The 16583-nt window shown below is 40.7% G+C and overlaps 1 protein-coding gene across 3 annotated transcripts in view; it reads left to right on the forward strand.

Annotated features, from left to right (window-relative positions):
• The first annotated feature begins 6439 nt into the window (after positions 1-6439).
• KDM5A (lysine demethylase 5A) overlaps positions 6440-16583 on the forward strand; it is an 82048-nt gene continuing 71904 nt past the window's right edge. The window contains exons 1-3 of one of the 3 annotated variants that reach the window (XM_027093353.1): positions 6440-7093; positions 9575-9652; positions 10762-10884. In XM_027093353.1, the coding sequence (XP_026949154.1) occupies positions 6929-7093; positions 9575-9652; positions 10762-10884 (366 nt within the window). In that variant the 5' untranslated portion in view covers positions 6440-6928. The remainder of the gene's footprint in view (positions 7094-9574; positions 9653-10761; positions 10885-16583) is intronic. The other 2 variants (XM_027093351.1, XM_027093352.1) reach the window with 2 other exon arrangements.

The following is a 16583-nucleotide window of genomic DNA, read 5'->3' on the forward strand; positions in this document are numbered from 1 at the left end:
ATCTTACTATTTATTTCCATTGTGTGTCTCATTACCATTAACTTGGATTACTTCAATAGGTTTCTAACTGGTGTTTTTGCCTCAGGTTCTTTTTTTCCTTCTCCAATCCATTCCTTAAAAGCTGCTTTTTTTTTTTTTTTAAAGCACACTTCTGGATAGGTCATACTGTTACCGACCTGGGTTCTTGGACTCTTTAATCATTATAAATTGATGAGGCCAGAAGAGAAATTCAGGCAAGGCTCTATTGGAGCTCATGCTTCAGCAGGAAGGAGTGAAAACAAGTAAACAGGTGTCTTTGCTGGCTCCCCGAAGCGGGGGTGGTGAGATGGTCCCTTAACTGGGGTGAGGGTATGGATGGATAGGTGGATCGGCCCGAGGGGTGGCTTAGGGCGTCTGCCCACCCCCCTGGTGGTGCTGTGTGCAGGGATCGTGGCAGGTGGGTTTTGGCCTTTTTGTATCTTATTGTTCATAATTTGCCCAACCACAGATGCATGCAGTTATTTTTAGTTCCTTATAGTTTCTTTGTGCTCTGTTGCTAGAGGAGAAGATGTTTGTTCAGCTGCAAGCACTGCAGTAAAGGGTCCCAGGTCCCAGGTCCCAGCCTGTCTCAATACTCCTGCTCATAACTTCTGGTGACTCCCCACAGAGTAGAGAATGAAATCCAGATAATAATAGGGCACTCAAACACTGCCACAGTCTGACCACACTTTCTCCATTATAATAATTAACTAGTTATTTCTTGAATGTAGCATGTGCTTTCCAGCTTTGGCTCACACTCTTCTATCTGGATTGACCCTTTCCATGAATCTTCATAAATTTCTACCAAGGCCAATGCAAATACCATCTCCTTAATTGGATGTTATTCCTCCCCTTTGATATTCATGTAGCAAGTTGTCATTATATATATATTTTTTGTTTGTTTTGTTGTTTTGTTTTTGCGGTACGCGGGCCTCTCACTGTTGTGGCCTCTCCCGTTGCGGAGCACAGGCTCCGGACGCGCAGGCTCACTGGCCATGGCGGGCCCAGCCGCTCCGTGGCATGTGGGATCTTCCCGGACTGGGGCACGAACCCGCGTCCGCTGCATCGGCAGGCGGACTCTCAACCACTGCGCCACCAGGGAAGCCCCATTATATATTTTATAGCACAGCTTCTATTCGGATGTCATCAATCTTGAGTCCTTCTCTGACCGCCCTATCCCCCGCTTAACACCCTCCACACCCTCCCTTCTCTACTTTTTAAAAGACCTCATCACTGCCTAGAATAGTATATATTTGCGAGTGCTCATGATTTTGTCTCTCCTCACCACTAGAATCTAAGTTCTGTGAGGAGACATACTTTGTCTCCTTGTTGTTGCTCATTGCCCACATATCCAGCACATAGAAGATTGCCTGGCACCACGCTAAATTCATCGATAATGATGTTCCTCGCCTTACAGCAGTCCTTTATTTGCTCAGTGGAAAAGCATAGGTGATTAGGAATCCATTCAAGGTCATACAAATTAAATCATAGTGAAGTAACTAATACTTATATCTTGGGTAAAGCATAAGCTGTGGACACTGAGGAAAGGTAGCCATAGATTAAATATGAGTGTTTAAATATGAATGATTTGAAAGTAGTTGTTGATGCCTTAATTAAGGGAGGACAATAAAAAGTGATAATTTGCAAGTAGTTCTGTCGACTTCAGTTAAGGTACAAATATTTTCATTGATTGTCTTGAAGAAGAGATAAAATAAAACTATCAATTACATATGAAGAATATGTCAAGGTTTAAATTTTTTTCAAAAATTGTGGAATTTTAAGGCAATGTTGAAGCCAGTAATAAGTTCAGTTAGTACAGCATAGTATTCCAGGAGAAGAAAGAGAAGACAAATATAGAGGAGCTTTGGTTAAGAAAATACATTTATATCAGAGTTGTCATTGTTGTTGTTTTGGCCATGCCACATGGCGTGTGGGATCTTAGTTTCCCAACCAGGGATCGAACCCATGCCCCCTGCAGTGGAAGTGCAGAGTCTTAAGCGCTCAACTGCCAGGGAAGTCCCCAGAGTTTTTAACATAGTGATCTTTCATTTAAACATTAAGATACAGAAAAGGAAGTTATAAAGGAAGGGATTAATTCAGTATTGCACAGCAGCAGTTCATAAGAATTTGGAGATCGCTTGTAAGTGTCAGGCCTACATCATATTTAATGGCTCTGGTAGGAACGTGATCTGAAGATTTTTTTAAGGCAATATTTCAAGTGATGATTACAGTTGATCCTTGAAAAGCACAGGTTTGAACTGCATGGGTCCATTTATACATGGATTTTTTTTCAATAGTAGATACTACAGAACTCCATAACCTCAGATTGGTTAAATCCATGGATGTGGAATTGTGGATAAGGAGAAACTGCAGATACTGAGGCACCATGGACACAGTGGACTGGAAATCATAGTGGATTTTTGATTGCATGGAGGGTTGGTGCCCTTAATCCCTGTGTTGTTCGAGGGTCAACTTATTTCCTTATAAACATCATGATAGGGACTTCCCTGGCGGTCCAGGGGTTAAGACTCCGCGCTCCCAATGCAGGGGGTCCGGGTTCGATCCCTGGTCAGGGAACTAGATCCTGCATGCTGCAGCTAAAGATCCCGCATGCCACAATGAAGATCTCGCATGGGACAACGAAGATCCCGTGTGCGGCAGCGAGGACCCAGAGCAGCCAAATAAAAACAAACAAACAAAAAACATCATGATAAAGGAAGAAGGGATATTTTAAGCCATAGCTTTTCAACCTGTATAGTTCATAAAAATTGAATTTCTCCCTCCTATTCCAATTTGTCCCCTATGAAGTACTTGGAGTCTGTCTTCCCAAACCCCACTTAAAAATGTGTCTTAAGTATATAGTATATGTATTCCTATTAATTGACTCTGTTATCTTTTACTTTCTCTACTCTGTAGTACAAATAACAATTTTTGTCTCTTTTCTAAATACTAAGTCTGATTTTGCTAGGTCCATATACATGCCTTCCCCAGACTCCATTCTGACACACATTAAGAAGCACTGGAGTAAGTGATCAAACATAGCATTGGGTGGGAACCAAATGTTAAGAGAAATGTTGATTGAATTGAACATAATTGAATTCAATCACAGACCACCAGATACAAAATGAACTGTCATTATTTTGGCCTAAATGAATTTAAGGGTTTGTTAATTATACTTGATTCCTTGTAATGTTAAAGTATGTCAGAGAACCCATTTTATTGTATTTTAGAAGAACCTAGTGACATATACAGTGTAAAAACTTAAATGTTTAAATATTTAAGAATCAAAGATCTGTTGTTGAGACTGTTGCTCTAATAGGTTATTTACTTTTCTTTCCTCTATTTTTAAAAAAGTTATTTATTTATTTATTGGCTGCGTTGAGTCTTCCTTGCGGTGTGTGGGCTTCTCATTGTGGTGGCTTCTCCTGTTGCAGAGCACAGGCTCTAGGCATGCGGGCTTCCATAGTTGTAGCTTGTGGGCTCTAGAGCGCAGGCTCAGTAGTTGTGGCGCATGGGCTTAGCTGCTCCACGACATGTGGGATCTTCCAGGACTGGGGCACGAACCCGTGTCCCCTGCATCGGCAGGCGGACTCTCAACCACTGTGCCACCAGGGAAGTCCCTCTTTCCTCTTTTTAAAGCAGGTCTTTTCCAGTCCTTTCTCCTTTATTATGTTAATTCAAATTATAGGATAAACCAGCAGTTCTCAAAGTGTGGTCTACAGACTCCTATTTATCCCCAGACCCCTTTGGTCCCTGAGATACTTTCTGAAGGTCTTGCAGTCAAAAGTATTTTCATACTAATACTAAGATGCTATTTTCCTTTTTCACCAATGATATTTGCCCCAATGGTGCAAAGGCAATGGTGGGTGAAATTGCTGGTCCTGTAGCACACACACATCACAGTGGCACCAACACACTGTAGAAGTGGTCTTCATCACATGCACTCATGGTTTAAAAAAAGCCAGTTTTACTTAAGAATACCAGATGAAGCAGTAAAAATATTCATTTTAATAAACCTTGACTCTTTAATACGTCTTTTTTAATAGTCTGTGATGAAATGGGAAGTACACATGGTGTACTTCTGCACCAAGTGGGAGTGTCTGCTCAAGGGAAAACACAAGCTAAACGAGCCATTTTTTCCATGGAACACCAGAAGGCCTAATAGACAAACTATAGTTATTCAGATCTAGGTTTCTGACAGACATTTTCTTGAAGATGAACAATGTGAGCCCATCTCTTCAGTGGAAACAATGGATGGTATTTGTTGATAATGAATATTTGAGCTTTTCAAGTAAAAATTGTAATTTTGGAAAACTTGTTTCTGTCAGTATGAGTTTGACAGCTTCCTAATTTTTTGATAAGATCAATGGTAATATTTTTGTGATTTAAAAAATAATATATGATCTGCATCAACATTTGGAAGATCTGTATAACTCAGTGAACCAACATTTTTGAAATGATCAATGCATGATGTTACAAAATGACTGGGTAAAAAGTCCATTCAAGGACAAATGTTGACTACCATTTTAATACAACAGAGTACAAAAAGTTCATTGATAAAATTTTAGATTCCACATTGCTAGCCTCAAAGAAATTACAATGATTTGAAAAGGCTAAAATTTAAAAAAATACTTGTCCCTTTTCCATTCACATCTGTGTGGTGTTGGATTTTCTTCATATATTTTAACCCAAACAACATATCACAACAGATTGAGGGCAGAAATAGATATGAGAATCTAGCTGGATGCCACTAAGCTAAATTTTTTTTTTTAAATTTCAAAAACTGTAAACCAATGCCACCCTTTTCACTAAATTTCTTTTGGAAAATATTGTTATTACTCATCAAATATATTTATGTTAATGGTGTGATGTGTTAACTCAGAGGGTGTTTTTTTGGATGAGATTAACATCTAATCAATGAACTTTTAAGTATAGCAGATTGCCCTCCATAATGTGGGTGGGCCTCATCCAATCAGTTGAAGGCTTGACTAGAATGAAAAGCCAGCCTCCTCAAGCAAGATGGAATTCTCCTGCAAACTGCCTTCAAACTTCATCTGATAAAGAATGAGTAGGAATTTAGCCAGAAAAGGGATATAGGAAACTGTGGGGGTCGGGAAACATTATCTGTGAAGGCTCAGAGGTGAGAAAGCATGGTGCATTGAAGTCACCACAAAAGTTTCTGTGTACTGCATGGAGAAGCATAAGAGAGGAAGCATAAGTAAGACAGCAAACAATAAAGGAGTTTGGAGTTGTCGAGTTTGGTTTTTTTTGTTTTGGTTTTTGGTTTGTTTTTGGCCCTGCCATGTGGCTTGCAGGGATCTTAGTTCCCCGACCAGGGATCAAACCCATGTCCCCTGCATTGCGAGCACGGAGTCTTAACCACTGGACCGCCAGGGAAGTCCCTGGAGTTGAGTTTGGAGATGAAAAGTGACGAGGTGAATTCTGGAGTTTAGACCAAGCAACCTGATAAATGAGAGGAAAGAGATGTGACAGGGGGCAAGAACTGAGCTGTTATCACAGTCCAGGGCAGAGAGAATTTAAATTAGGATCGTGATAATTTGGATGGAGACATGGGTGGATTTAAGGTTTTTAGGTGATAGAATCTCCAGACTTGACACAGGGTTGTATGTGGGTAGTGAGAGCGCAAGAGTTAAGGATTATTTCTGGATTTCTGGATCAGGCAACTGAATAGATGAATGAAGTCATCCGTGGAAACTGGAAACACTGAAAAAACAGTAGGGAACTATGAGTTCAAGACACATTGAGTTTACCAAAGTGTAGTTGTCCAGTAGGTAGCTAGATGTACTGACTTGTAACTCAGGGGAGGAGTCCAAGCTGCAAGTACAGATTCGGTAGTCATTAGCCATAGCTGGCAATTTAGGTCCTGGGGGAAGCTTAAATTGAACAGGGAACATGAGATCAAGCCCTGGGAAGTAAGTCTTCCTTCCAATAGATAATACAAGAACTACCGTTTCACGGTTTCTTCTTTAGTACTTTCTGCGTCATTCTCAGCAACTTGGAGGAAGCGTCTATGTCCGCCGGCACAAAGATGTTCGACAAGCAGGGCCAGAACAGCTGCCGTAGCTGTTACAGAAAACTGAGAAAGGCTCCAATGGTTGGAAAAACAAGGTCAACAGCCGTTGCTTCTCGGAGGACGAAATCAATTCCCGGATGGTGGCGGAGGCCGGCCCACGGGGAGATTCGAGAGGGTAGGCTGGACCCGAACTTGTTGCTATGGAGATGGGGCGGATTAAAGTGGCCGAACGAGATTATTCGAAAGGGACACCAAAGGTGAAAGGACTAAAAAAAGGGCGATGCCGGAAAAGGTAGTTATCTGGAAACAGCCAGACACGGAGGTTGAAACAGGCAGCCCTGCGAGGTCCGGTCGCTTGTGTTCCGGTCCATTTGTACACAAAGAGGGATCGGGCTCCGCTCGCCGGAAGTAGAACCTCTGCCCCCGGCGCATTACGCATCCTCCGCGCCGGAAGAGCGCCCCGCTCGGTCCGGCCGCTTCCCCCACAGCCCAGTAGGAGGGGCGGCTGGGCCGCCGGGCTGTGCAGCTGGGAGTCGTCGGCAGCGCGGAACTTCGGCGCACGAGGAGCCAAGGAGCGACCTGCGTTGCCGGGAGAGGGAGGGGGAAGGAAGGTCGCGTAGCGGGGCGACACGTCGCTGCGGAGGGATCCTGTTTCTGTTGGCGGAGGGATTTGGTCGCACGCCGACTTCCGGTGAGCCCCGATCCGAGAGGAAAAGCCCCGAAGGAAACAATAACAAACGCAGGAGGAAGCGGTTTTGGGGTTCGTGTGTTGAGCGGGTCTCGCCCGAGAAGATGAGCTTCGGCCCCTGTCAGGGGACGTGAGCGCAATCGCCGGGCCCCAGCCAGCGTTTCTCCCCGTGGGCCCCCGGTGCCACCATGGCGGCCGTGGGGCCGGGGGGCTACGCGGCGGAGTTCGTGCCGCCTCCGGAGTGCCCGGTCTTTGAGCCCAGCTGGGAGGAGTTCACAGACCCGCTCAGCTTCATCGGCCGCATCCGGCCCCTGGCGGAGAAAACCGGCATCTGCAAAATCCGACCGCCCAAGGTACTGGAGTCTGATCGGCTTAGCTCGACTTCCCGGTCCGCTGCCCTTTCGCGTTCGCTCGCACTGGCGTCTCGACACCTGGACTTTAAGTTTCTCCGTGTTTCCGCTTTGGTTTCTTTGGGGTCTTCGGTAGGCACGTCTGGACGCGAGAGTCGTGTCCCGGGGCCTATCCGCCAAGAGCTTGGGAACTGATACTTTTCTTCCCCTCTTGGGTTGTGGGCAAGGGTAACAAAGGCTTTCGGCCTTTCTTTGGCCGTAAGGTGACTGAAGTATCGTGACGTGACAGCCCTACCCTACCCTCGCGTATAATCCTCGTTACAGTGCGATAGGAAAAACTGCCGTTCCGTCGGCTCTTGCTTCCTCCTAGCCCTGCTGACGCTTCATTTATTAAGTATCTGCAGACCTTATCTCAGGGCTAAGGTTTCTTAAATGGTAATCTGAGCTCTAGTCGTCCCTTTAGGTGGTATCCCCAAACAAGCACCCCAGACTGATTACTGCGGCAGTGAAAAAAAGTCTTCCCGGGGAAGGAGAAGGAAAAAGCAATTATTTTAAACATTTAGAGGTTTAGAAAAAATTTGTCAATAATGGAGGTGGAAGAAAACGTTGAAATCTTAAAAACATAAGAATCGCAGTTACTGCATGTAACTGGGTTTGCCTCTAGGTTAGTTAGGATCCTGTCTTTACGGTGAGGAAAGCTGATACTACTCTTTGTTTTGCGGGGATTAGTGCCCCAAGAGGTTGAGGGTTTGCTCAAGGTCAAAGGTTTTTTCTCTACCCGTTAGGTCCAGTGCTTTCCAAATGATGTTCCTGGTCCACCTGCACTAGGGTCGACCGGATGCTTGTGAAAATGCAGATCCCTAGGCCTCATTCCCAGACTGGAATCAGTTTCGGGATATGGAAGTTCTAGAAACTGCTTTTCTAGCAAGTACTCTCCTGATTCTTAATGAACATTAAAGTTTGTGAACCATGTCTTAGTGCTCCTTAAAGGGATATCTTGCTTTATGTTTTGTCTACTAGTAATAAAATAAAATCCAGTCTTTTTACACCTTGTTGCATTTTAAAAAGCTTCTCTCACCGCAAACTAGCACAGAAGTGTGCAAACTACCACAGTGAATAAAAAGAGCTTAGATGGAGGGGGGAGGAGGAGCAGTTAGTGTAGCATTTACAGATGTTTTCATTTAATATTCTTTGAAGCCTCAGTAAGTAAATAAGGTCATTTTACAGATGAGACAAGTCTGGATAAGTTAAATAACTTATCAGATGTGTGATCTTGGGCAATGGCAAAGTAGATTTTGAATCTAGATCAGTCTATTTGTTTCTAAAACTTAGGCAAGCTACTTCCCTTATGCTCATTGAATTTGATTGCGATTATAGACTATCAGTTGCAAGCAAAGGATTAACAAATAATTGCTATGATGAGTGGTGGTATGTGTATTGGCATCCTTCCCAAAGTTCACTTAACTCTTTTATGAAAAATTTATTTTCACTTAATTCTTTTTCTATCAAGATTACCTGATATTGACAAGACCTTAAGCACTGAGGCTTTTCCTAAACCATATTTTCATTTATTCTGTTGCTTTAATGAATTAGAAATTCTATACAAGATTCCTTTTAGTTTAAAAATATATATATATGTATAGCTTTTTGTTACTTACAAAAGGTTGAAATAATATACCTTCTTTGTGTCACAATATTATTATTGAAAGTAAATGTTGTCTACAAGCAGAATTTAATTTCAATGTTGGTGGATTTCTTTAGTTTCCAAGGTAAGATAAAAACTTTTTTACTACTTTTCACATTTTTAAATAGATAACTATTTAGGCTAAATCAAACTATGGTCTCTGGAACTCTACTTGAAATGTGCTGTCTCATTTCAGTTATACCACATCTCCAATCTGGAAATTGTCCTTGTTCTGTGGGTTTGCTATTTTTTAAAAAATTTTAATATTGAAAAAAAAATTTGGGTGCCCAGAAGCTGGGCTTTGAACAAAACATTTATATAACATAGACTTTAAAGTGCTGTGTCACATTCCACATGAATGAAAAAACACATTGTCCAATTACATAAGTACTTTTAAAACATTACCTTTTGGTCTTTAATTTTACCTTTTTTTGTTTCTTTCAAATTCTATTTTCTTTTTATTTTGATAAACTTGGATGTTTACTAGATGCTGTATTGAGATGAGTTTATTGCATTCCACTTGAGTAATTGGGGAAAGCGTAATTGTCAGATATAAATAATGGGACTGTGAGATTTGAGGAGAAAATTGATAAAATAAGCTTAGTATTAGAATGTTAGAGATAAGTAATAATAAATTATTTTATCTAAAAAATATTATTCTTTTAGTCTCTAACTAAAGAAGACTTGTAAGTTGATCTGTTGTCAACATGATTTGTGGCAACTCACCCCTTAAATTAAGGGAATGAATAGTGCATTCCTTGCTTATTAACCAATATGGTGAAGAAATTTTTTCTATTTAGGATTGGCAGCCTCCATTTGCATGTGAAGTAAAAAGCTTCCGTTTTACTCCCAGAGTCCAGCGTCTGAATGAACTTGAGGTGAGTGTTGTTACATCACCGTTTCTGTCTCCTGATCTATTCTTTATATCAGGACTCCAGGTAGAGAACTTTAAGAAGCTCATGTACCAGGGCTCAAAATTAATGTTAATTGGGACTGAATGGAAGGAAGTTTCCGATTAAAAAAAATTGTTTATAGTAATTACAGTTTCTTCTGCTTAACTGGGATTTTGGGACACTATCTCTAGCCATGTTTTTCATGGTGGAAATATCCAGTATTTAGCTTTAGAGAACTGGAATTCTTAAATTCTACTTTCTTCAGTGCTAATTATTCTAATAAATTTTTCTTTTGTTAATGTCGGAGGATTCTATATCTTGTAGTTTTTGGAAAACAGTTTTAAAAATTCTTCTATTAAAAAAACCTAGTTTTCCAAGGTGTTTTTTGTATGTTTGTTTGGTTTTTTGCTCTAACAGAACTTTTCTAGGACTCTTAATATGATTTATTAAGATCTCCCTTTAAACATTTTGAATGTCTCTTAAATTTCTAAGTTGAAATCTGTTTAGATAGTTGTTCTTCCTGTTTTTGAGATTTTCAGAAGATTCTTCAATGTGGTAAAAAACTTCCAGAGTACAAAAGAGAAATCTTAGACAGTTAGGGCTTAATGTGTCATGCTGAGTTTGTTTTTTTTCCTTGCTGCTCCTAAAACATTTATTTTTTGAGATTTTAATACCTTTTTTTTTTCCTTTAGTCTCTTATAAGATACTTGATGGAGGATCTTAATATCAGTGAGGTGGAGAGTTGGTGTACTTGAAGTATGCATATTATCTCTAGATGAAATGACAGGTTTAGAATGCTTAGAAAAAATAATTCGATTTACTAAATTTTCTGATTAGCTTAAAGTTAACTTTTACAAAAAATTGCTTTGGTTGATAATATGAGAACTTTTCACATATATTAGAGTAACTTTTTTGTCTTAGTAAAGTTTAATAGAAGTATTTTGCTTCTTTTTTATTGACTTATAAGGTTGGACTAAGCAGTAATGAGAAGTCTGAATTTCTTTAAAGAAATGAGTACCTTTGTTAAGTAAAACTCATTTACTTTCACCAAAACTTAATTCCTATCTCTCATTTCTGTATTTTAATAATCTCAGGCAATGACCAGAGTGAGATTGGACTTCTTGGATCAACTAGCAAAATTTTGGGAGCTTCAGGGGTCTACCCTCAAGATCCCTGTGGTGGAGAGAAAAATTCTGGATCTCTATGCTTTAAGCAAGGTGAGGCTTGTACTTTGTTAAGAAATTGAACAGGGGCTAGTGAATTTATGAAATTAGGAATTTCAGATATACTTGATGGAAAACATCGCTTCCTATGTAGGATTTGTTTGACAATGAAATGCAAGCATGAGTAAATGGAAATGATAGATTTCCAAGTTATTTTTAAAATCTATTTTATAGTTTGTTATGAGATTAATATTTAATAGCTACTCAGATTAGTAGGTTCTGTTTACACAGTATGCAACAGAAATGACAGAGGCATCCTAATATTATTTTGTATGAAATGAACAATGTCCTATATTGAGCTTGTCAGCTTTTTTTCTGCTTCTTAATTGAAAATTTGGTATATTAAAGAGATTAATGTCACTCAGCATTCTCATGTGTGGTACATACCAGTTGTATTAATACCTGTAAGCAGTGTTAGTGGTTAACTGAGGGCAGCATTATCCAGTAGGATGAATATTAACTTTGTAATGTTACGTTCCCTAATGTGAAAAAAACTAACTGACCTGCAACAGGGTTTGTAACGATGACCTTGACAACATATTTTGTTAATACAATAAGAAAAATCTATGACTGCTCTGACTTGTGAATGAAGATAGCTTGATTATCTGAGGAATTTTGCAGAACAATTTATTTTTTATGTATTTTTTTATGTACGTATTTATTTATTTATGGCTGCGTTGGGTCTTTGTTGCTGCGCGTGGGCTTTCTCTAGTTGCGGCGAGCGGGGGCTACTCTTCGTTGCGATGCATGGGCTTCTCATTGCGGTGGCTTCTCTTGTTGCGGAGCATGGGCTCTAGGCGCGTGGGCTTCAGTAGTTGTACCTGGTGGGCTCAGTAGTTGTGGCTTGTGGGCTCTAGAGCACAGGCTTCAGTAGTTGTGGTGCGCAGGCTCAGTAGTTGTGGTGCACGGGCTCTAGAGCGTAGGCTCAGTAGTTGTGGCACACAGGCTTAGTTGCTCCGTGGCATATGGGATCTTCCTGGACCAGGGCTCGAACCCGTGTACCTTGCATTGGCAGGCAGATTCTTAACCACTGTGCTACCAGGGATGTCCCAAAACAACTTATTTTTGTGGCCTTTCATATGCTATGATTGATAGGCTGTTTTGAAGTGAAAATTTATTCTCACTTTAGGAAGCTTCCACTTTCAAGGAATAAAAACGCTAGAATAATTATATTTAAATTATTTTTTATGATACATTTAAAAATTAATGTCAGGTCAGAATTCTCTAGAATTTTTGTTTTATGTAGTACTAAGCATTTTGGAAAGTATAGTCTTACGCTAAAATAGCAGTGCTAGGCTTATTTTATCAGTAAGGTAATGATATCAGTAATTAGGGACTGTGAAAATCATCTCATGCAGTTGTATAAAAAAACTATGATACTGGGGCTTCCCTGGTGGCGCAGTGGTTGAGAGTCTGCCTGGCGATGCAGGGGACACGGGTTCGTGCCCCGGTCCGGGAGGATCCCACATGCCGCGGAGCGGCTGGGCCTGTGAGCCATGGCCGCTGAGCCTGTGCGTCCGGAGCCTGTGCTCCGCAATGGGAAGAGGTCACGGCGGTGAGAGGCCCGCGTACCGAAACAAACAAACAAACAAAAAAACTATGATACCAACGGGCAAATTATAGTGAATTTGAGGGATAGGTTTTTGTCTTGTAGGAAACCATTAGGATAAAAAATTTGTTTTGAGAATTCTCTTTTTTGACATTTCTGTTCAGTGAAAACTTAACTACTAGCTTTTCTTTTTTTTGGCTGCATTGGGTCTTCATTGCTGCGCGCGGGCTTTTCTCTAATTGCTGCAAGCGGGGGCTACTCTTCATTGTTGTGCGTGGGCTCCTCATTGCGGTGGCTTCTCTTGTGGAGCACGGGCTCTAGGCGCGCAGGCTTCAGTAGTTGTGGCTCGCGGGCTTAGTTGCTACGCGGCATGTGGGATCTTCCCAGACCAGGGCTCCAACCCGTGTCCCCTGCATTGGCAGGTGGATTCTTTTTTTGCGGTACGCGGGCCGCTCACTGCTGTGGCCTCTCCCGCTGCGGAGCACAGGCTCCGGATGCGCAGGCTTAGCTGCCACGGCTCATGGGCCCAGCCGCTGCACAGCATGTGGAATCTTCCTGTACCGGGGCACGAACCCGTGTTCCCTGCATCGCCAGGCAGACTCTCAACCACTGCGCCACCAGGGAAGCCCTTAGACGTGATTTTGACACACTTTGATTTCCACTACTTTTTAGTGGGAAGCAGATTTTCAATCTCCTGAGTCATTAAATTATCAATGTGATTGTTTCCTGTTTTGATTAAGTCACTTTGTCTTTCTCCCTGGTTATTATTTTTGATAGTAAAAAGTGTTACTTGGAATGTCTGTAATTTAGTGGAATTCTGCATTAACAATTACTGTTTATAATCAGTGCAGCAAGGAACAATTATTTTAGCCATTTTTAAAAGAAATTTTTGTCAAAGTAATACATTAAAAAAAAAATAAAGCTTAAAATAAAACCCAGCAATCTCCCTTCTTCATCTCTCCACTCTCTTTACTACTCCTTAGAGCTAATCACTTTCATTTCTTTTAGCTGTTTGATTTTGATCTCCATATTTCAAAAAAACATGCTCATTATGCTATTTCTTCATTTTTAAGTGTTAAATATCATATACGTACTGATTGCCTACTATTAGAGATTGGCAATGGGTATAAAAATTAAATTCTTATGTACTTCAGGTACCCTATTCCCTTATAGTGTAGTTAGGTCAATTTTTTATTAATCAGAAATTATTGCTGTGACTGTATAAATACAAATTTATTTGTACCTGTGCCTAATGGTGTGGTATGATTATGTCTCATGTTAATAGTGTGCTATAATTATGTTACCAGTTTTTATTTTCCTTGGACTTAAGAGTCCCGTTGCCTTTCTTCATTTTGTAAGTTTTCCTTGTGACTATTAAAATTTTATTTTCAGATTTTCCAGAAGTATAAATCTCTCAGTGTGCTCTCACCCATCAGAAAATCTGCCAGTTTCCTTTCCTTCTTGGATCCCTTCCTCTGGAGTTCTCTTTCCCGCTCCAGTCCAGACTAGTTTTTTTTTTTTTTTTTAAGGTCAGCTCTCAGCTTAGAACTTCTTTCACTATTATCATTCTGGGAATTCCCTTTGTCTTTCTCCTTGTTTTAAGTCTTCCTATTACTTGGTTTATTTCTATTTTAGTAAAACATTTCTTCTGCTAGTTTGATGAGCAAGAAGAAAAATGGAATGTAAACTTTTTGCTTGTCTGAAAGTGTTCTGCTCTTAAACTTTATTGGTAGTTTGGTGGGTTTAGAGTCTAGACTGCAAATCATTTTACTTCAGAATTGTATTTTGAAAGCTTTACTTCATAGTCTTCTAGCTTCCAGTGTTGCTGTTGAGAAGAATGATGCTATATTAATTCTTGTGACTTTTTCTTGAAGACACAGGGTCTAATCTTTATTCCCAGTGTTTTGAGATTTCACAGTGGATATGCGGTGGTATGTGTTAATTTTCATTGAATATGTTGATTGCACTTGATGACCTTTTTAATCTGAACTCACCTCTTTGAGTTCTTGTAACTTTTCTTGTGTTAACTCTTTGACGGTTTGTTCCACTTACTTTTTCTTTCTTTTTGAACTCTTATTGGTTGGATGTGAGACTGTTAGACCGATCCTTTACTTTACTTACCTGTTTCTTTCTTAGGTTAAGAGTCCCTTCTTTTCAAACTCTCCTGAGAGTAAATAAATCTCCAGGCTTCTACTGTTGTTGGAGAGGGATGGTTGCCTGGCGTGCTAACCGGGGGAGGTCTGATTGCTTTTATACAGGTTTTCAGTCAACACTGTTCTTTTTAAATTTAATTTTAAAGGTACTGCTGCTTCCATTTCTTAAGCCTTTCCAGGTTCTATGTTGCGAAAGCTTCTTGTTAGCTTTCTTCTGTTGCAAGTGCTTGGGGCTTTTTCGTCTGTTTTTTTGTTTTTGCTTGCTAGATGATCATTCCTACATCTGCTTTTCTCTTGGTCTTTTTGTCCTCTTGGGAGTATGCCTTTTTGTCCCTTCCTTTTTAGTGGAGCTTTTAAGTAGAAGACTGCTGCTGTTTTTTGTCTGTTAAAATTGTCTCTTGCTAACTGGACTTAGTTTTTCATTGGACTGAAATTTTGGCCTTGAGTGGCATTACTCTTGTTAAGTTTTAATTAAGGGGCTGTCTTCATTGTGTTCAGTTTAAGTGCATGCCGTGTATTTCTTTATAGGGCATGGGTCATGTGATGTTTTTCTAATGACAGTGGTGTGATATAGTGCATGGCAAATGTTTGGAATAAATGGTTTATATTTTGAAATTATGCATGGTAATCCTTGACTCTCTCAGCTGAAGAAAAGCAAGTATTAAGGTTTTGTGTGTTTTTATAGTATTAGGCCCGGTTAGATTGTTATAGAGTATCTAAACATGAAGCCAAAGTCATGGCTTTGATTTCTTTGTTAGTTTTGTCTTACCCTTGGCCATCCCCGATTATGGTGCTGTCATTGTCACAGCTGTGTGCCAGAAATGGTCAGAGCTGGGTGGGAAGCATGACTGGATCCGTGCAGCTATATCATTACTGACAGAAGCAGATTATTATGTAATTGTGTTGGGAAATGCAGATTACTGAGAGGGCTCCTGTTTCCTCTCTTAGACTTTTACTGCTCCTCCCCAGTTGCTTCAGCCACAGTGGTTTCCTTATTGCTCCTCAACATGCTAGGCAGGCTCCTCATGGGGCCTTTACTCTGGCTGTTCCCTGCCCTGTATATCTGCTTGGGTAACTGCTTCACCTCCTTCAAGTCTTTGCTCAAGTTTCACCTTCATAATGAGGCCTTTTGTGACTCTTTGACGCTTCAATTTACCCTCATTCTCCTACTTGGGAGGCTTTTAAATTACTCTTTAAAATTTTTTTCACAGCGTTTGTCACTTCAAAATTGACATGTTATGTTTAGTCTTCCACTAGGCTGTAAGCTCCAACAGGGCAAAGATCTTTATTTTATTCATAGCTGTATCTCCAGCACCTAGAACTGTAGCTGACAGAGTAGAAACCCTGGGAAGCTATGAATGAAAGGCATTCTCACTCATCCATTTGCTTCCAGACAGCCCTCTATCCAAACCACCCTTAATGTGTCTTTCTCTACACTACAAAATTTGAAAAATATATATATATTTTTTTTGTGGTACGCGGGCCTCTCACTGTTGTGGCCTCTCGTTGCGGAGCACAGGCTCCGGACGCGCAGACTCAGTGGCCATGGCTCACGGGCCCAGCCGCTCCACGGCATGTGGGATCTTCCCGGACCGGGGCACGAACCCGCATCCCCTGTATCGGCAGGCGGACTCCCAACCACTGCGCCACCAGGGAAGCCCTGAAAAATAAATTTTTTTCTCTACATGATTTTTCCCTGGTTGGCTCTCATTAACAGAGGGAGCTTCTTTGAGGATGTAATAAGAAAAGCTAAAGAATTGAAGATGGGTTCCACTCCTGTGCACATGAACTTCTGTGTTTCTATCAAGCTTTCAGATACTTCACTAGAGGAGAATTTTCCTTTGGCTATAGTTTCATCTTTGCTATAATAAAATCCTAAGCACAATAGTAGAAAATGTATCCTTTACTTATTTATAGCATGTATATTCTCCCCCCAACCCCCAACTTCCCCCCCACACAGACATTTATAATACAGCCAACATTGATACAGT

This window comes from Aethalodelphis obliquidens, unplaced genomic scaffold, assembly GCF_003676395.1.
Source record: "Aethalodelphis obliquidens isolate GAN/ISIS:26980383/991018 unplaced genomic scaffold, ASM367639v1 scaffold83, whole genome shotgun sequence".
Lineage (NCBI taxonomy): Eukaryota > Metazoa > Chordata > Mammalia > Artiodactyla > Delphinidae > Aethalodelphis > Aethalodelphis obliquidens.